Raw genomic sequence first — 21,089 nt, forward strand, 5'->3', positions numbered from 1 at the left:
ATGTTATCTGGTTGCGCTTTCACTGTTGTTTTCGCAAAAGCGATAGGTCAAGCAATATGATCCGTTTTATTCTCTCCACATATTTGTAAACTAGTTAGCTTGAAAAAAAATTCTCCAAAGCACACGGTGGCAGTGTTGGCAAAGCTATTACTGCACTAGCATTCGTCGTGAAAAGCATGCTACCTTTGAGAGCTTCAATAATAAACGCAGAGGGAATCTCATGAGGACGATCAGAGAGACAGCGCGTGCATACACGCAGGAAGGAGAGAATATGATGACCAAAGGGTAATATCTCACCGTGTTGTGTTTTCTGAGGACAGACTGAGACCTTTGAGTGTGAATTTATTTCATATCTCTACGCTGAAATAAGTCGGAACGTCTTAATTATGGGGATCGAATGTCAGCAAATAATGTGGAAGTACCGTTGTGTATTTCTCCATTTTGTGATTCTGATATTGCTTTGGAACAGGACCTCTGCTCAGATCCGTTATTCCATTCAGGAGGAGTTAAAAGTCGGGACGATAGTTGGGAATATAGCTAAAGATATGGGGTTTGACAGAGGAACACTGGCTGATCGGAATCTCCGCATTGTGTCGGGAACAAAGCAAGATCTTTTTCAGGTAAATCAGAGAGACGGCGCTTTGTTTGTGAATCAGAGAATAGACAGAGAGGAGCTGTGCGGTAAAAGCACTCCGTGTCTTGTTAATCTGAAAGCTGTAATAGAAAACCCGTTAGAAATGCATCACATTACAGTGGAAATATTAGATGTAAACGACCACTCTCCCAGATTTCCTGATCCAGCATATCGCTTGGAAATACCGGAATTCACGATGACAGGGGCTCGTTTTCAGCTCGAGGGAGCTCATGATCCGGACACAGGTTTGAATGCAGTACGTGTTTATAAACTGAGCCAGAACGAATATTTTCGGTTGGAGGTCGACGATTTAAGAAGAGACAGTAAAATTCCATTTTTAATAATGCAGAAATCATTGGATAGAGAAGCAACGTCTAATTTTACCGTGCTTCTGACTGCCATAGATGGCGGCACCCCGCCGAGATCTGGTGCTCTAAACATTTCGGTAATTGTTTTGGATGCGAATGATAATGCGCCCATGTGTGGTCAGCAAAAATACACAGTGAGTGTAAAGGAGAACGTTCCCGTGGGCACTTTTTTATTGCGTGTTAATGCCGTAGATTTGGATGAGGGAGTCAATGGTGAAGTAGAATACTCATTTCGTAGTAAATCCAGGAGTAAGGCCTCTGACATGTTTGACCTGGACAGTGAAACCGGAGAGATTACAGTAAAAGGAGTGATTGATTTTGAAGAGACAGAGATTCATGAGATAGACGTTTACGTTTCTGATAAAGGGGCTTTACCACTGACAACTCAGTGTAATGTTTTAGTCAAAGTGGAGGATGTGAACGACAACAAGCCAGAGATTGATGTCACATCTCTGTCCAGCCGAATTCCAGAGGACTCTCCTCTTGGCACAGTGGTAGCGCTGATGGGCGTGACTGACCTAGACTCAGGTGTTAATGGACAGGTAGTTTGTATGTTACCGGAAGACCTGCCGTTTGATCTGAAGCCTTCCTCTGAAGGGAACTTCTATTCGTTAGTGACTAAGAGCCCCTTAGACAGAGAGGCAGTTCCTCAGTATGACATAACCATCACAGCGAAAGATCTCGGAACCCCCTCATTATCTAGTGTGAAAACAATCAGAGTAGAGATTTCAGATGTTAATGATAACAGTCCCGTGTTCTCTCAAGATCCATATACCTTGTACTTACTGGAAAATAACGCGCCTGGCACGTCCATATTGACAGTCAGCGCCTCTGATGCAGATGAAGGAGAAAACGCGCTGGTTTCCTATTCATTTGGGCACGTGAGCGCAGGCTCGGGCCGGAGTGTGACATCTTTCTTAAATATCAATCCTGAAAATGGGAATATTTACGCGCTGAAAAGCTTTAACTTTGAAACTCTAAAAACCTTTCAATTCCAAGTGGTAGCTAAAGACTCAGGAAGACTGTCACTAAGCAGCAACGTCACAGTGAATGTCTTCATTCTGGATCAGAACGATAACGCTCCAGTGATCTTGTCTCCAATCAGCGCTAACGGTTCCGCTGAAGGCGTGGAGGAGATTCCCCGCAATGTGAACGCAGGCCATTCGGTGACTAAAGTGAGGGCCTATGACGCTGATATAGGATACAACGCCTGGCTCTCGTTCTCACTGCAGCACGTTCCCGACCCCAGTCTGTTTGGTTTGGAGCGATATACAGGAGAGATCAGGACGCTTCGCTCATTCACGGAAACAGACGAGGCTGAGCATAAACTTGTCATCCTGGTAAAAGACAATGGGAACATTTCACTGTCAGCAACAGCAACTGTGATTATCACCGCCGTGGAGCCCAAAGAGGCGTTTGCTGCTTCTGATATTAAAAACACAGTAAAAACCGAGGAAGAGAACAACGTAACTTTTTATCTGATCATCACACTGGGGTCAGTTTCAGCGCTCTTTCTCCTGAGTATTATCGGTTTGATAGTGATGCAGTGCTCCAAACCTCCAGACCATTCGTCCAAATATTGCCGGGACTCCAAATTACGCAGACACGAGCGGAACGGGACACTGTGTCACAGCATCCAGTACAGATCCGGAGACAAACGGTACATGTTAGTTGGACCCAGAATGAGTATCGGTTCTGCTATTGTCCCCGGCAGTAATGGGAATACTCTGGTCGTTCCAGATCACAGAAGGAGAATCTCAGGAGAGGTATGGTTTCGTTTTTTGTCTTCAAATGTTTTCATAACGTCAGTCTTTATGGCCTTTAGGGTTTTTTGTGTTTTTACTGACGAGATTCATATGTATTGCGGTTCACATTTTATTCACCTTGAAACTGATCTATAACATTCTGCTTGCCCAGGATCCAGTATTACATATATCCAACTCCCGTAGAGTCCTCCATAACCTACAATAATGACTGACTTTTGTAACTGCAGTAGCTTTAAATGGAGGAACTTTTGCACCTTAAAAATGTCAGGGGATGCTTTCCTGCTTGCACCGTTGGGGCTGCCCTTTGACTGAATGGAGCAGGAGATTCTCTGTGAATTTGATCAAACGCTCAGTTAAATGTTGATGTCTGGCCTCTTTTCAATGTGTTAGCTCTGTTTATTGCAAATACAAGCATATGTTCAGTGAATTTTGAGTTCTAGTAAAGAGTTTGAGAAATACTTAGGCTTAATATTCTCCTCATAATGTGTATTGTTTACCTTGTTTGGATTTCAAAGTCCTAACAATGCCTGAAAAGATATCTTTGCTTCACAGTCTGCATCGGTTTTATATATTTATTTTCATTTTCCCGACTCTCCCATTTTCGGTAACAACAGGAACTGTGTTTTGTGATGTAATTGATTGAATGTTGATTTGAGGGTACCTTTGACCCTGTGCATTACCTCAAATACCAAAAAATGGCATTATACTTTACGTCTCTTTCGTAAAATAACTAATGTGTCTTTCTTGTTGCATCAGTAGTATTGACGCAGGGTGTCACTGTTTTCAAACCCTTCTGCTGATTTGTGCCCCCTCCCCTTCGATCCGCCATTCGGTGCGGAGAGAAGCGCGAACCCAGCGTGAGCAGAAAGCAAAGGGACCTACGAGATATTTCCATCTTGAAATTGCTGTCTAAGTGATGTGGAAACGTACAGACGCGTTATGATGTATCAGTAGATAAAAGATGTTGCGCGACGCTAATTAGGTTGTATAATGTCTGAACTGTGCTGGTTTCTTTGTTTATTCACAATGAATTTCAGCGGCCGGGGGAAATCGCGGGGCATTAAAAGAGGATTTCTGCCGTTCATTTTGCTTTGCTTTTGGAAAGGAGTGACCGCGCAAATCAGGTATTCGATTCACGAGGAATTACAACCAGGGTCTGTTGTTGGGAATATAGCGAAAGATTTGGGATATGACATCGGAAAGTTAAGGGAAAGAGGCTTACGCATCGTGTCTGGATCGAAGGAACAGCTCTTTAAGGTGAATGAAAAGAATGGCGAATTGCTCGTAAAGGAAAACGTCGACAGGGAGACGCTTTGCGGTCGAAGCGCTGAGTGCTTTGTGAGCTTTAAGACTGTGATGGAGCATCCTTTGGAGATACAGCACGTGGAGGTTGGGATAATTGATGTTAATGATCATTCGCCAAGGTTTTCTGAAAAAGAGAGGCGATTGGAAATAGCGGAATCCACAATAACTGGAACACGATTCCCTTTGGAAAGCGCACATGATCCTGACGTAGGTACCAATTCCTTACGTTCATACAGTCTGAGTCAGAACGAATATTTTGAGTTGGAAGTACAGGATTATAGCGAGGACAGGAAAGTTCCAGTGCTGATATTACGTAGGCCCTTAGACAGAGAAAACAAAGCAGAACACCGCATGATCGTATCAGCTTTTGACGGAGGGAATCCTGTTAGATCAGGCACGCTGAATATTTCTATTTCTGTATTAGATATTAACGATAATGCCCCTGTCTTTGACCAACACACATATAAGGTCACGTTACTTGAAAACGCGCCCGAAGGCACATTCGTGATAAAGGTGGGTGCCTCTGACCCTGACTCCGGGCCCAACGGGGAAATTGAGTATTCTTTCGGCAACACGTTCAGCAGCAAAATACGGGAATTGTTTGAACTGGATGCAGTAAGCGGAGAGATACGCGTAAAGGGGAAAATAGATTTCGAGGAAAATAAGGTGTATGAGATTGATGTTCAAGCCACAGACAAAGGCCAAGTGCCCATGATGGTTCACTGTAGTGTCATAGTGAACATAGAAGATGTGAACGACAACACTCCAGAGATTGACGTCACGTCTTTATCCGACATGATATCCGAGGACTCCCCTGTCGGGACCGCCATAGCCCTGATAAGCGTTAGTGACCGCGACTCTGGAAACAATGCTCAAATTGTCTGCCAAATAAGGGAAGCCGTGCCTTTTGAGTTAAAACCCTCGTTTAGGAAAAACTTTTACTCTATTGTCAGCAAAGGTCATTTGGACAGAGAGTCCACTCCTGTGCATAGCATGACAATTATGGCCAGTGATCTGGGCACACCGCCCCTCTCATCCTCCACAGAAATAACCGTAAAAATTTCAGATGTAAATGATAACAGTCCAATGTTTTCTGAAAACCCTTACGTTCTATATTTAAATGAGAACAACGTTCCGGGAGCGTCTATATTCTCTGTAAGCGCCACTGATTTGGATGAGAATGATAACGCTTTAGTTTCGTACGCACTGGAGAAAGACGTTTCAGATAAACGAATAACTTCTTTCTTAAACATTAATTCCGAAAATGGGAATATTTACGCACTTAAAAGCTTTGACTTTGAAACTCTGAAAACCTTTCACTTCCAAGTAGTAGCTAAAGACTCTGGGACACCGTCACTAAGCACCAACGTCACAGTGAGTGTTTATATTCTGGATCAGAACGATAACGCTCCAGTGATCTTGTCTCCGATCAGCGCTAACGGTTCCGCTGAAGGCGTGGAGGAGATTCCCCGCAATGTGAACGCAGGCCATTCGGTGACTAAAGTGAGGGCCTATGACGCTGATATAGGATACAACGCCTGGCTCTCGTTCTCACTTCAACACGTTCCCGACTCCAGTCTCTTTGGTTTGGAGCGATATACAGGAGAGATCAGGACGCTTCGCTCATTCACGGAAACAGACGAGGCTGAGCATAAACTGGTTATACTGGTAAAAGACAATGGGAACGTTTCATTGTCAGCAACAGCAACTGTGATTATCACCGCAGTGGAGCCCAAAGAGGCGTTTGCTGCTTCTGACATCAAAAACACAGTAAAAACCGAGGAGGAGAACAACGTAACTTTTTATCTGATCATCACACTGGGGTCAGTTTCAGCGCTCTTTCTCCTGAGTATTATCGGTTTGATAGTGATGCAGTGCTCCAAACCTCCAGACTATTCGTCCAAATATTGCCGGGACTCCAATTACGCAGACACGAGCGGGAACGGGACACTGTGTCACAGCATCCAGTACAGATCCGGAGACAAACGGTACATGTTAGTTGGACCCAGAATGAGTATCGGTTCTGCTATTGTCCCCGGCAGTAATGGGAATACTCTGGTTGTTCCAGATCACAGGAGGAGAATCTCAGGAGAGGTAAGCGGTTTTAAATTGTGGAGGATAGAGACTACATTCTGACTTTGTGTCCACTACACTTTCATGTAAGGTATGTGTTATCATGAACATTTTTGTCAAAGCTTGCTGTTTGCAGTAGTTAGAAATAATATTGAATATGCATTTGCCATGTATTACGGTGAAGTTGGACATACTATCTTTTACCATGTCTTAGACTTTGTCTGAGTTTGAGAACAAGTTTGAGAAAATGACCATGACCTCTTGAAATTTTGTATGAATAGGGAAGGGTGTTTAATCAAACATCTGCACCCTGTGAAATTGATAGGTAGTAGTGATAATTTGAAACTCTGTATGTCTTGATTCAGCTATATTCCTCTCTGTTACAGTTGTCAGTGAAATAGCATACCCTGGGCCGAACTATCACCTGCTGGTCCCCCTCTCTGCTTTCCTAACAAATGCCGTTCTATTTTCTGTCCCGTAACTATTAAATATAACTCTTCTTCAGGAGTTGCAATGCTAATGATTGATCCTGTCAAATTGTACATTAAGAGCAACTCCATAAAGCATTCATAAAGCTTACCTGAGCACTGCATTAAGCATTCATAATTCATTGTGCATGATACACTTAATTTCATGTGATAACATGTATTATGTACACTGTAAACATTTCATGCTGCTTAAACCTTAGAAACCTAAGTTCACCTGCTGCCTTGAAAACGTGAGTAAAGTCAACTTGAAAAATACCATTGTTTCAATTCTCGGTCAACACAATGAATTACTGTAAGTTTAATTTTTGAAAACTCATATAGTTGAGTTCAATATCCAAAACCTGTCATGGCCCTTTGAGTTAAAGAGAAGAAATAAGTGGGCATGACACCATTGACAGGGTTGTATGTGATTTTAATTTCAACACCATGCATATTGTGACATGAGATGAAGTCTCGTGTGCCATGCAAAATGTATTATGAAAGCTTAATTCCACTATTATACCATGCAGACGCAGGCTTTATGCTTTAGGTAGCTCCACTTATTGTACTGTGTTCATGTATCCTTTTTCATGTTAGCCTAGAAGAATACACATATGTATTACATTTACTTAGCAGATATTCTTATGCAAAGCCATTTACATGGCGTACAATTTTATATGTTGTCCAATACTTTTAGGTAATCAGGTTAATTATCTTGGCCAATGGTGTAATATCAAATTCCATACCGCTATACCACTCTATACCAGATTGTTGTCCAAAGCATAAAAGCTTGAGACCAGTAACCCAGCAACAGTCATATTGAATGGAAGCAGGAGAATTATACCTCCCTAAAAACGCCTGAAAGGTTGTACGAAATAAATAAGAATGGAAAGGTTTTTAGATGTAAAGCTATGAAACGCACGGTGTCAGTGTAAACTAAGAAACGGGGCTGAGGTTTAGCCCTGCCCTCTCCTCGTGAGTCTCTTTTCATCCACATGAACCAAGAGAAATGCGCGTACCTCAGGATTCGGAGCGAGGCATGTTATACGTTCCAGGCTGCATTTGTATCTGTTGGTTTACGAAAGATGGTAAATCCAGTATTTAACACTCTGCATATTCGCTGAACTTGAAGGTTACAGTGGTTTCGTTTGCGAACAGGCCGATTTATGGAAAACGCAATGAAACGCTGTGGAAGAAGACGTAGTCTGGAGCTTTGGTGGGTTGTTCTGGGATGCTCTTTTGTGTTGCACTCCGGAGAGCGGGCCTCTGCGCAGATACAATATTCTGTTCTGGAAGAGGTGGATGAAGGATCTACTGTGGGAAATATTGCAAAAGATTTGGGACTAGACGTAAGTACGTTACGAGAGCGGCGGTTTCGGATTGTTTCGGGGTCAAAGGAGCCGCTTTTTGAGGTAAATCCGGACAATGGCATCTTGTATGTTGATAAGAGAATCGACAGAGAGGAAATATGTGATGGAAATACGGCTTGTTTGATAAATCTCAAAATCGTTGTTGAAAATCCACTCGTGGTGCATCATGTCGGCGTGGAGATTGCGGATGTGAATGACCATTCTCCCAGGTTCCCAGAGACAGACCTGCCGCTGGAAATCGCGGAGTCCACATTGCCAGGCGCGCGGTTCCAACTGCAGGCGGCGCGTGATCCAGATAGCGGGGCTAATTCTGTGCGCTTCTATAAACTGAGTCAGAATGAACATTTTGAGCTCGAGATAAGAGACAGAGGGCAAGATAAGAAAATCCCCTATTTAGTTTTACAAAAAGCGCTGGACAGAGAGCATAGAGCTGAACACAGATTATTACTGACAGCAATAGACGGGGGAAATCCGCCGAGATCTGGCACCCTAAACGTTACAGTTACAGTTCTGGACATCAATGATAATCGTCCTGTCTTTGATCAAGACGTCTACTCAGCGACATTGCTGGAAAATGTCAAAATCGGCACTGTTGTTATAAAAGTAAATGCGACCGATCAGGACGAGGGTACAAACGGAGATGTAGAATATAGTTTCGGCAGGAACTTAAATCGAAAGGCCTATGACGTGTTTCATTTGGATCGCGTTACTGGAGAAATTGTAGTTAAAGGCGAAGTAGATTTTGAGGATACTCAGGTCTACCAGCTGGACGTCCAAGCCTCAGATAAAGGACAACCTCCCATGACCGTGGACTGCAGTGTTATCATAAACATAAAAGATTTAAACGATAATAACCCTGAGATAGAGGTGACTTCGCTGTCTAACGTGATTTCAGAGGACTCAAAACCGGGAACTGTCATCTCTCTCATAAGTGTTACAGATAAGGATTCTGGAATTAATGGTCAAGTTGTCAATAGTCTGTCCGAAAATGTGAATTTTGAGTTGAAACCGTCATTTCAGGCTAATTTATACTCTCTGGTTACCAAGGGCCATTTAGACAGGGAACTTGTTTCTCGCTATGACATCACAATAAAAGCGACTGACAGTGGTCAGCCTCCTTTGTCCACGTTTAAAACGGTTAGCGTGCAGATATTAGACGTAAATGATAACAGTCCGGTGTTCTCGCAAAATCCATATGAACTGTATCTCGTGGAAAATAATGTAATCGGATCTTCGATACTCTCCGTTAGTGCATTTGACAAAGATTCGGATGAAAATGCACGAGTTTCGTATTATATTTACAGAGGCGAAGGGGTATCCAATAGTTTGTCTCCTTTTCTGAATATCAATCCCGATAGTGGTATTGTCTACGCACTGAAAAGCTTTGACTTTGAAACTCTAAAAACGTTTCAGTTCCAAGTGGTTGCTAAAGACTCAGGAACACCGTCACTAAGCAGCAACGTCACAGTGAATGTCTTCATTCTGGATCAGAACGATAACGCTCCAGTGATCTTGTCTCCAATCAGCGCTAACGGTTCCGCTGAAGGCGTGGAGGAGATTCCCCGCAATGTGAACGCAGGCCATTCGGTGACTAAAGTGAGGGCCTATGACGCTGATATAGGATACAACGCCTGGCTCTCGTTCTCACTGCAGCACATTCCCGACTCCAGTCTCTTTGGTTTGGAGCGATATACAGGAGAGATCAGGACGCTTCGCTCGTTCACGGAAACAGACGAGGCTGAGCATAAACTGGTCATCCTGGTAAAAGACAATGGGAACGTTTCATTGTCAGCAACAGCAACTGTGATTATTACTGCCGTTGAACCCAAAGAGGCGTTTGCTGCTTCTGACATTAAAAACACAGTAAAAACCGAGGAAGAGAACAACGTAACTTTTTATCTGATAATCACACTGGGGTCAGTTTCGGCGCTCTTTCTCCTGAGTATTATCGGTTTGATAGTGATGCAGTGCTCCAAAGCTCCAGACTATTCGTCCAAATATTGCCGGGACTCCAATTACGCAGACACGAGCGGAAACGGGACACTGTGTCACAGCATCCAGTACAGATCCGGAGACAAACGGTACATGTTAGTTGGACCCAGAATGAGTATCGGTTCTGCTATTGTCCCCGGAAGTAATGCGAATACACTGGTCCTCTCAGATAACCGACGGAAATCCACGTTAGAGGTGAGTGTGTTTGAAATAACCTTGTTTTCATTGTGCACTATGTTAATTGCAAATATGGTGTTTGTGATTTTGAATGGCTTTATCTAAATTGTTTTTAATTGAAACCGTTGAGTTTTGTTTCTGAGTATTTACTCGTAAAATGCTTACTACAGAAGTCAATCGCTTTCTTTTGTCTTATTCTCATAATGATGGTTTGCCTGAATAAGTTAAGATGTACCATATGTTCAACGTGTCTGTATCATTATGCAGGGCGCTGGCTTTATGATCTTCATTTACTCATAGAGTTGAATTTGCGTCATGGTTTACATTTTGTCATTCGAATGAATTTAAGAGATGACGTTTACATGATAATCTTGGTAATAGAAATAAATTCTACAATCCCCAACTCAATTGCAGGAGCAGTTGGTTATAATGTAGCTCATGAAATAGCAGATATAAAGTAGGTTTTTTCTTATTTACATTGAATTATTAAAGAAGACAATGCAGTTAGTAAAGATACGGCATGGTGTCGCTGCTTCACAGTGATTCGGACGTGGGAATGTCTACACACACAAAAGCCCGCCTCTTTCGGGGCTCGCACAGACTGACGGGTACGTGAGCGTAGCCCGTGCTGTGTAATATTGGGAGAACCTTCACCGCCGCTCACCTCTGGGCTGCAGGGCGATCAAAGGCAATGTTTTACAGAGAAAATTCGGGACTGCTTATTTTACACAGCGGATGATCACGGAATAATCTTGACTGAGCACGCAGACCAAAGGGATTGTCATCATGGGAGGCAGAGGCAAATGCTCGGGACACAGCGGAGTGGTTTTATTTTGCGCTGTTCTATTGTGCTTTTGTAAAGGCACTAACGCACAGATACGGTACTCAGTTCTGGAGGAATCAAAACAGGGAACCTTTGTGGGAAACGTTGCCAAGGATTTGGGTCTCGATGTAAGTAAACTGATCGAGCGAAGGTTTCGCATCGTGGCAGGGTCTAAGGAGCACCTTTTGCAGGTAAATCAAGACAATGGTGTGCTGTTTGTTGACAAAAATATCGATAGGGAGGAACTGTGCGAGAGAAGCAGTGTTTGTCTGATTAGCCTGAAAACGGTAGTGGAAAATCCGCTGGAGATACACTATGTGGAAGTAGAAATTGTAGACATAAATGACCACTCTCCAGATTTTACGGAAAAGGATAAAAAATTAGAAATAGCAGAGTCCACACTGCCTGGAGCGCGCTTTGCTTTGGACTCTGCGCGTGACCCAGACGTAGGAATCAACACGCTGCGCTTTTACAAACTGAGTCAAAATGACCACTTTGATTTGGAGGTTAAAAATCGTGGAGAAGACAAAATCCCTTTCCTGATTTTGAAAAAGCCACTGGACAGAGAACACGATCCCAAGCTAGGCTTAGTACTGACAGCCTTTGATGGAGGGAAGCCGGAGAGGTCGGGCTCCGTTAATATTACTGTAACTGTGATTGATATCAATGACAACGCGCCAGTTTTCGACCAGCTGGTCTATACGGTAGCGCTAGACGAGAATGTACCATTGGGTACTTCTGTTATCAGAGTCCACGCATCAGATCTGGACGACGGAGCGAACAGGGAAATCGTGTATGCCTTTGACACCAGTGTGAGAAACAAAGCCTTCGATTTGTTCGAATTAGATGAAAACACAGGCGACATCAAAGTGAAAGGGTTAATTGACTTCGAGGAGAAAGGCGTTTATGAGATCGATGTACAAGCTATTGATAAGGGCCAAGTATCACTGACTGGTGACTGCAGTGTCATAATAAATATTAAAGATGTAAATGACAACGCACCTGAGATAGATGTGACGTCGCTGTCTGGCCAGATTTCGGAGGACGCAAGTCCAGGAACAGCCGTTGCTCTTATCAGTGTATCTGATAAAGATGCCGGTGACAACGGTCAGGTCACGTGCTCTCTACCTGAAAGCCTACCTTTCGAATTAAAACCATCATTCCGGAAAAACACATACTCCTTAGTAACCAAGGGACGACTGGACCGAGAATCAGTCATAAATTACAATATAAAAATAATTGCTACTGACAAAGGAGACCCTCCCCTGTCGTCTTTTAAAACGATCACAGTAGGAGTTTCAGATGTGAACGACAACTGCCCAGTCTTTTCACAAAACCCCTATACGTTCTATTTAACAGAAAATAATACTCCAGGGTCATCTGTGTTTTCCGTGAGCGCATCTGATAGTGACGAAAATGAAAACGCGATTCTTTCCTATCATATCTGGAAAGGTGAAGGAACCGACAGTTCCTTATCTTATTTGAATATTAACCCTGATAGTGGTGTTATTTACGCACTGAAAAGCTTTGACTTTGAAACTCTGAAGACCTTTCGTTTCCAAGTGGTTGCTAAGGACTCTGGACAACCGTCTCTAAGCACCAACGTCACAGTGAGTGTTTATATTCTGGATCAGAACGATAACGCTCCAGTGATCTTGTCTCCGATGAGCGCTAACGGTTCCGCTGAAGGCGTGGAGGAGATTCCCCGCAATATGAACGCAGGCCATTCGGTGACTAAAGTGAGGGCCTATGACGCTGATATAGGATACAACGCCTGGCTCTCATTCTCGCTGCAGCACGTTCCCGACCCCAGTCTCTTTGGTTTGGAGCGATATACAGGAGAGATCAGGACGCTTCGATCATTCACGGAAACAGACGAGGCTGAGCATAAACTGGTCATCCTGGTAAAAGACAATGGGAACGTTTCATTGTCAGCAACAGCAACTGTGATTATCACCGCAGTGGAGCCCAAGGAGGCGTTCGCTGCTTCTGACGTTAAAAACACAGTAAAAACCGAGGGAGAGAACAATGTAACTTTTTATCTGATAATCACACTGGGGTCAGTTTCAGCGCTCTTTCTCCTGAGTATTATCGGTTTGATAGTGATGCAGTGCTCCAAACCTCCAGACTATTCGTCCAAATATTGCCGGGACTCCAATTACGCAGACACGAGCGGGAACGGGACACTGTGTCACAGCATCCAGTACAGATCCGGAGACAAACGATACATGTTAGTTGGACCCAGAATGAGTATCGGTTCTGCTATTGTCCCCGGCAGTAATGGGAATACTCTGGTCGTTCCAGATCACAGGAGGAGAATCTCAGGAGAGGTAAGCGGTTTGAGACATCCCAACTACCGCCAATATTTGTTCATTTATTTTCACTTTCTAACAACAAGAAAAGCAACGCGTGAAATAAATCTGAATATCCAATGTATTTACATTAACAACGAGCTGTAATACAGTAGACTCAAAATACGCATGCAGGACATGTAGCCCTACCATTGTGTGTTTTTATGCTATTTTTGTCTCTTAACGATATGTTCAAAATGTACATTTTGCCAATGTACGTTTTGCCAGTTTTAAGATATCCCCCCAAACGTCGTTTAAATGTCACCTCCAAAATGGGTTACAAGTTAGCGTCTGTAGTTTTGTTTTCTTATATTTTATTTCTTTAGAAAATGTTCTGGTTTCACACGCTGAATTAATAGAATTCATGTCTGAGACATTTTCCAGACTTGGGAGAAAGACGCACTGATCTCTCCAGCTTTTGATAAAATGTCCATGCGTTGGCATTCTACAGGCTCGTGGAATATGTAGACAGGGTGCGCATACAGTATGTATGATTTAGAAGAACGTTAGTGCTGTATTGGCTTCTCTGATTGGTGCAAATATTACTACTTTTCTTGTCTGCCCCCTTCAAAGAAGGATACACCTCCAGACTCACAAGGGGGCATGTGTGGATGGACCCACTGCAAGGATTGTTGTCTATGTAATAAACTAGTTAACTAAATGCCTTGTTTGCAACGATGTCCTACGATAATTTAGCATTGATTAATGTTTGCTGTTTCTTCTGGCCCACGGCCGCTCCTAACTTCGCCGGGTGGCTGCTGTCCTGTTCGGTGGTGCTGGGACGCACCACTGGGGGCGCGACGGTGATTCTCTGGCGTTCATGGACTCATGGACCCAGGACTTCTTTCCATCTGAAAATCGCCAGCTAATATTTATGAAACAGGCGGACATATAAATATATTTGATTGACACTTCGCTAAGGTTTCTGTTGACAGTATGTTGCCTCCTTGCTCACGTAAATGCCGTCCGTTCACCGAAACAGTTTGTTTATGACAAAGCATGACAATAGTAAATGCAACCTGTAAATAATTACAAAACTGCTTTGAGTCTGAATTTGATTCAGAATGGTTATCCTATAGACTAACTTTCATACTTAAAAGGTGCGGAACTGCTTTTAATCCAGCGTTGTTCATGCTGAAGCAGAGTACAATGCGAATGATTAATATGAATTAATATGGATCGCGTCGACAACGTTACTCACCAGGATCTCTTTAACATTTGTGGTTGCATGCAGATCAGCGTTTGTTTTCCTGTCGTGAATCTTACTGCTCATCAAAGCAAATCTCATCTGAGGATGTGCACCTCTGGAGAATTTTCATCCAAAACATTGTTGATGACTGGCAATACGGAACACTTAAGCAATTAGCTGTATTATCACAGGTGTATCTGACCTGGCAGTCGATTTGAACATTATTGTCGTTAACAGAAAGCAGTCTTATCTTAAAGGCATTTGCTAGTGATGAAAACAAACACCAAAGTATGTCAATCCTACATTTCTGAAATATGCTTTGAAATGAAATACAATTGGGCGAATTAACTATGCAATAGTTTGAAATAAGACAACGTTAAGTCGAAACGCACGGTGTCAGTATTAAACCGGAAAAACGCTCCTTAAATCTCAGTGTGAAGTCCAGCCCCTCATTGGCCCATTATTTGCTGGCTGATAGAGTCGACGGCTGCGGTGCAAGGGGCTACCTATAAACTGCGATTCATCTTATCTATTGTGGTGCTTTTTGATCTTCGTATTTCTAGAAGAGTGGATATGATACCTGGTTAACGGGAATCCTGCGACGCTTTGTGGATATATTCTGGAATGGAGAAACGAGGCGGCGGGACGAGGCAGCAGCGTCCGTGGGGTTTCGTTTACGGCGTGGCGATGCTGTTATTTTGGAGAGGGGCTTCCGCGCAGATCAGGTACTCCATACCAGAGGAGGTGCAGGCGGGAGCGGTGGTGGGGAATATCGCCAAGGACCTAGGGATCGATCTCAGTACGCTAAAGGAAAGAGGTTTTCGTATCGTCTCTGGGTCGAGGGAGCCCCTTTTCCGGGTAAATCAGAACGACGGTGTTTTATATGTTAACCGGAAGGTCGACAGAGAGGAGATGTGCGAAAGGAGCGGCGCGTGTGTAGTGAATCTGAAAACGGTGTTGGAGAGCCCACTGGAGGTCCATTATGTTGCAGTTGAAGTGGTGGATGTGAACGATCACTCTCCTTACTTTCCTGAGCTGGAGAAACGTTTAGAAATCGCGGAGTCTGCGCTACCAGGAGCGCGCTTTCAGCTCCAAGCTGCGCGCGACCCAGATGCTGGCGTTAATTCTGTGCAAGTATATAAACTAAGTCCAAATGATCATTTCCGCCTGGAGGTCAAAGACCGCGGCGAGGACAGTAAAGTCCCAATGTTAATATTACAGAAACCGCTGGATAGAGAGGCTACCAATAGACATAACATAATACTCACTGCTAGCGATGGCGGGAAGCCTCCACGCTCTGGAACAGTTCGTATAGTTGTAGATGTACTTGATGTTAATGATAACATGCCTGTTTTTACTAAAGATATTTACTCAGTAACTTTACATGAAAATGCTGCACTGGGCACCACGGTAGTACAGGTAAACGCAACAGACATGGACGAGGGGCCTAACGGAGACATTGCATATTCATTTGTTAATAATATTGACAACAAAATCCTCGACATTTTTTATTTGGACGAAATTACGGGGGAGATAATCGTAAAAGGTGTTGTAGACTTCGAAGAAAAGAACACTTACGAGATAGATATACAGGCATCGGATAAAGGATCGACTCCATGGACTGTAGATAGTAGCGTCATCGTAAAAGTTGTCGACGTAAACGACAATGCACCCGAGATCGAAGTGACGTCATTTTCCAACACTGTTCCCGAGGATTCGCGTCCGGGAACAGTCATAGCGCTCATTAGTGTAAATGATGTTGACTCTGGTCGCAATGGGGATGTTTTCTGCACATTGCCCGAGGACATTCCTTTCAAACTGGTAGCATCTTTACAGGGTAATCTGTTCTCTTTGGTGACCAAGTCACCTTTGGACAGAGAAACAATTCCTCAGTATGAAATTACCGTAACTGCCAGTGATGGCGGTCAGCCGCCTCTGTCTTCATTTAAAACTATAACCGTAGGGGTGTCGGATGTGAATGACAACAGCCCAGAGTTCTCTCAGAACCCCTACACATTCTACCTGTTGGAGAACAATGTCCCTGGTGCCTCTGTGTTCACTGTGAGTGCCTCTGATCGGGACCAGAACGAAAACTCACTGGTTTCATATAATATTAGGAAAGATGGCAGCGCTGACAACAACATGGCATCATATCTAAATATCAATCCTGAAAATGGGAATATTTACGCACTTAAAAGCTTTGACTTTGAAACTCTGAAAACCTTTCAGTTCCAAGTGGTTGCCAAAGATTCAGGAACACCATCACTAAGCACCAATATCACAGTGAATGTTTACATTCTGGATCAGAACGATAACGCTCCAGTGATCTTATCTCCGATCAGCGCTAACGGTTCCGCTGAAGGCGTGGAGGAGATTCCCCGCAATGTGAACGCAGGCCATTCGGTGACTAAAGTGAGGGCCTATGACGCTGATATAGGATACAACGCCTGGCTCTCATTCTCACTGCAGCACGTTCCAGACCCCAGTCTGTTTGGTTTGGAGCGATATACAGGAGAGATCAGGACGCTTCGCTTATTCACGGAAACAGACGAGGCTGAGCATAAACTGGTCATACTGGTAAAAGACAATGGGAACGTTTCACTGTCAGCAACAGCAACTGTGATTATTACTGCCGTGGAGCCCAAAGAGGCGTTTGCAGCTTCTGATATTAAAAACACAGTAAAAACCGAGGAGGAGAACAATGTAACTTTTTATCTGATAATCACACTGGGGTCAGTTTCAGCGCTCTTTCTCCTGAGTATTATCGGTTTGATAGTGATGCAGTGCTCCAAACCTCCAGACTATTCGTCCAAATATTGCCGGGACTCCAATTACGCAGACACGAGCGGGAACGGGACACTGTGTCACAGCATCCAGTACAGATCCGGAGACAAACGGTACATGTTAGTTGGACCCAGAATGAGTATCGGTTCTGCTATTGTCCCCGGCAGTAATGGGAATACTCTGGTCGTTCCAGATCACAGAAGGAGAATCTCAGGAGAGGTAAGACAGTTATTAACAATGCAAAGTGTATGAACATAAGAAAAAACCTTATATGAGTGCTGTGGACACATCCTGGGAATAAACTGCAACATTGAACTACAATAACCAAAATACACTATAACTAGGGCTGTAGTCTTGAGAATGTAGCTTTAAACAAATAGCCAATAAGTACATGAGTATTCATTTCTCCAGTAGAATCATTGGTCATTGAGCCAGCAATACATTATTGATAAAGAGATGAATCTCATAATCAGACTTCTGTGAGAGTATTTCTTTTCTGGGCCCAAAGCTAGCTGGGCTGCTCTGATTGGACACTGGCTCATAGCCTTGGCAGACTGCTCATTGTCTGGATTCAGCTATTGATAGCATTACCTGCCCCAGAAGCACCATCACATACAAACATTTGCTTTAATTGTGTGTAAAGTGTGGTGTGGTGAACTGGAAATGGATATCTACTGTAAGGGACTGGGCACTCTGTCATTATCGCCATCCTACCGCACTGCAGGACACAGTGCATTGATTATGCTCTGTGGCACCTGTCTGGAGCAGAGACGTGTACTGAGAAACACCTCTCCCCCTGAATCTCTCTTCTCAACAAAACTCCAGACTCCAGTCCCCCTTGTGAAAATCCTGCAGCTCCCCCAACCCCTCGACAGTTTCTGACAGATTTCTGACAGTTTTCCCACCTCTTTTAAGCAGTTCGCCCATAAAACCCTGCAAATGTCCTGTCTATGGCTTCACTAACAGATTCAGCATCTGCTGCAGCAATACATAATAGCAAATTGGGCCTAAATGTCATGTTGATGTGTATATATAAATAACCTTTTCAGTATTTCATCTTGAAACAGTTTTCTGTTTTTCTGCTTGTTTATTTCTCACGTAATTTTCACATTGTCCCTGAATTATTTGCGAATGAAGACATAAAACATCCTTGTTTCTTCTAAGAAAATAAGCAATACATATAATCCATAAATATTCTATTGGGCTCCTGCTTGCTGGCAGTGCTCAGTGCTGTGAGCGGCTCTGCGTTTATTTTTAGCGGCACGTTTCAGCCAGATCCGTCCAATCGGGAGATGTAGGGTGAGGGGGCAGATACGCCGCGTTAGGGTGAGAGGACACGCTCCCGCTCTGCTGAGAGGGGGCCGGGCCGAGCGCCGCGCTGCGAAGGACAGGCGCTGCATCTGGTGAAGATGCTCAGCTGGAAGGAGCTCGCCGTGTGAGAAAAAAAAAAAAAAACAGGGCTTGGCTGGCTGTGCCGAGCGGAGGCTGCCAGAGGCAGGCCGATGACGCAGTGTGGCGCGTGAGAGTGGGGGAGGGGGAGCGGGGGGGTGGAGGATCTACTTCTGTGTTGCACTCAACACGCTGTGCATTATTCATATTTCTGAGTCCAGAACAGTCCTTCCAATGTGCCCCCGCTCCCTTTCTGGCTGTGCCCGTGGCTATGCGCTGCTGGAGATGATTACCTGCTGCTCCTTTTCCCTCGTCTTGTGTCAGCACGCTCCTCTGTGTTTAAATGCTAATATCTGTGTGTAATATTGTTGGTTATTTCCATCTGCTTGTGTGATGTATCATAGTTATACTCTGCACCATAACGGAAACTAGGTTACCCACAGCCTCCCACTGAAGCGGCGACAGTGTCTCTGTGCTCGAGTTGCAGGAGGAGGCATGAAGAGCAGGGGCTGGAGAGAGAGAGAGAGAGATATGTTTAATCTGAGCAGACTGCAGCACTGGGAGGTGTCTGTCCACATCAGAAGGGTTCATCTCTTTCACATTAGGACCTTACTGAAGAACATTTCTGCATGTGTGGGATTGCATAAGCAGGGTTAATATTATTGTTGCTGTTGTGATAACGTGATGAGCAGGCGGTCTCTGTCACGCTGTAATGTTTAGATGCCTTTACCTGTTCTGCTACTCTCACTCGTAGTGCAGGCCTGTCTGTTCTGCACCCGCTCAGATCAGTTCCTTGCTCGGAAACAGAGGTTTAGAAGCCCAGTGTCTGAACAGGGCCTTTGCTTTGCTTTCCATTGTGGCAGCAAGGTTCCTGTTATCCAGTCCCCCATACAGTCATTCTGAGTGTGTCTGTGTGTGTGTTTTTGTTTAGGCGAGTGTATTTTTATGTCCTATTCAGATAATTTGATCACTGTTATCCCACTTCTTGAAATAGGCTATGCTTTTGCAGGTAACCATACACAACACAGAACACAGCAATATATCAATAAGCAAATGAGTAAAACAATTTAGAAATAAAAGCCTAATACAAGATAAATAAAATCTATGGTGAGAGTTATTGAAAAATGAAAAACATAGTATTCTTAATGTAAATATTTGATATATTGAACAATTTATGGAAATGAATGAGTTAAAAAAAAAAAAAAAACAATTTTTAAACAAAAAACAGTAAGGCCTGGAAAACCCCCTCCTTCATTCTGCCTCTCCTGTTAGAGGCCCCAGCTGCACTGCCAGGCCCAGCTCCAGCTCTCTGGGCAGAGTGGCATGTTTATGGGTCCAATTACAGGGTACTTCCAGTGGTAAAATATTTTGTAAACAGTTTGTTGTTGATAACTGTAATCTATGAGGTATGTAAAATTAACACAAAACTAATACTAACTAATAAGAGAACATAAGCAAAGCCATGCCAACTGAAACATAATCCAGCGCCATGTGCAGCATGATTGTGACATCACCATCTCAATTTTTTAACAAGTGCTAAAGGTGCTAGCTAACTACTAATCAGGGACAGTACAGTAGCTACCTGTAGTAGCAGTTGTTGGATCAATGATGCCCTAATGAGGGAAGAGGAAAGGAGGATAAAAAAATTTCAAATGTCCGTTAGCACAATTAAGACCAAAATGGTGTAACATAAACATATTTTGAGGATGTTTTTAAACACTAATGTGTTAATGGCTTGCTGCATAGCTTCCTCACTGTGGTCTAGTTTGTAGTGCTTAAAGTTTAGACTGTGTGGTTTACCAAATGATCTCTTGTTAGCTAGATGTCATTTATGTACATCTGTCTCTGTGCATAGCTAGACTAGCCAGTTAATTAAATAAACAATGGCGTCACTGCTAGTACAGTGTATTTCAAAGGCAGTAGACTGAAAAAGATGTGGAAATAGGTAACTCTGGCATGATGTAAGCTTGACTGAAGACCCCTCTGTAGAAATGAGCCAGTTACTTTGTCATTAGAGCCTGGCCTACTAAAAACCCATTAGGGAAAACAAAAGCAGGTTTGCTGAGTATTCAGGGTTGGACTCAGGGTCTGAAGTGATACAAAGAGGCAGCAAATGTTCTTTCCCTTCTTTTTTGCTGCCTCCCAGTTTAAATTAAACATTAGTCAGTCACAGAGTAGTGCCACTTAAAGTGCCACTACTTCTAGTTCCTGCATGGTCGAAAATGGGTTCAGTCATTACACTGAGTCCTGCGCATTCAGGGGGGCTGATGGTCTGGGTCTCACAGCTCCTAACTTCTTTGGATTCCAGCTTCTTACTACTGATAAAACAGTTGCAGATCAATACAAGGGCCTAACTAACTTTGGTTACCCTGTATTAAAAATGACACTTTAGACCAGCGAC

General features: G+C 43.6%; 3 protein-coding genes across 6 annotated transcripts in view; all 3 read left to right on the forward strand.

Moving 5' to 3' along the window:
- Positions 1-21,089, forward strand: part of LOC118774924 (protocadherin alpha-C2-like) — a 150,740-nt gene that overhangs the window by 12,802 nt on the left and 116,849 nt on the right. Inside the window, exon 1 of one of the 4 annotated variants that reach the window (XM_036524532.1) lies at positions 7,714-10,170. The exons of 1 other annotated variant lie outside the window; for it this stretch is intronic. In XM_036524532.1, coding sequence (XP_036380425.1) covers positions 7,780-10,170 — 2,391 coding nt within the window. In that variant the 5' untranslated portion in view covers positions 7,714-7,779. Of the gene's footprint in view, positions 1-7,713; positions 10,171-10,805; positions 13,306-15,058; positions 17,519-21,089 lie in introns of those variants that run through there. 2 more of the 4 variants (XM_036524544.1, XM_036524538.1) reach the window with 2 other exon arrangements.
- On the forward strand, positions 411-2,963 carry LOC118774004 (protocadherin gamma-C3-like). The gene is made up of 2 exons (XM_036523086.1): positions 411-2,768; positions 2,952-2,963. Exons 1-2 carry the CDS (start codon positions 411-413, stop codon positions 2,961-2,963), a joined length of 2,370 nt encoding a protein of 789 aa, XP_036378979.1.
- LOC118774005 (protocadherin alpha-3-like) lies at positions 3,619-6,547 on the forward strand. The gene is made up of 2 exons (XM_036523087.1): positions 3,619-6,167; positions 6,533-6,547. Exons 1-2 carry the CDS (start codon positions 3,759-3,761, stop codon positions 6,545-6,547), a joined length of 2,424 nt encoding a protein of 807 aa, XP_036378980.1. The 5' UTR covers positions 3,619-3,758.

Source organism: Megalops cyprinoides, chromosome 3, assembly GCF_013368585.1.
Source record: "Megalops cyprinoides isolate fMegCyp1 chromosome 3, fMegCyp1.pri, whole genome shotgun sequence".
NCBI classification, from domain to species: Eukaryota; Metazoa; Chordata; class Actinopteri; order Elopiformes; family Megalopidae; genus Megalops; species Megalops cyprinoides.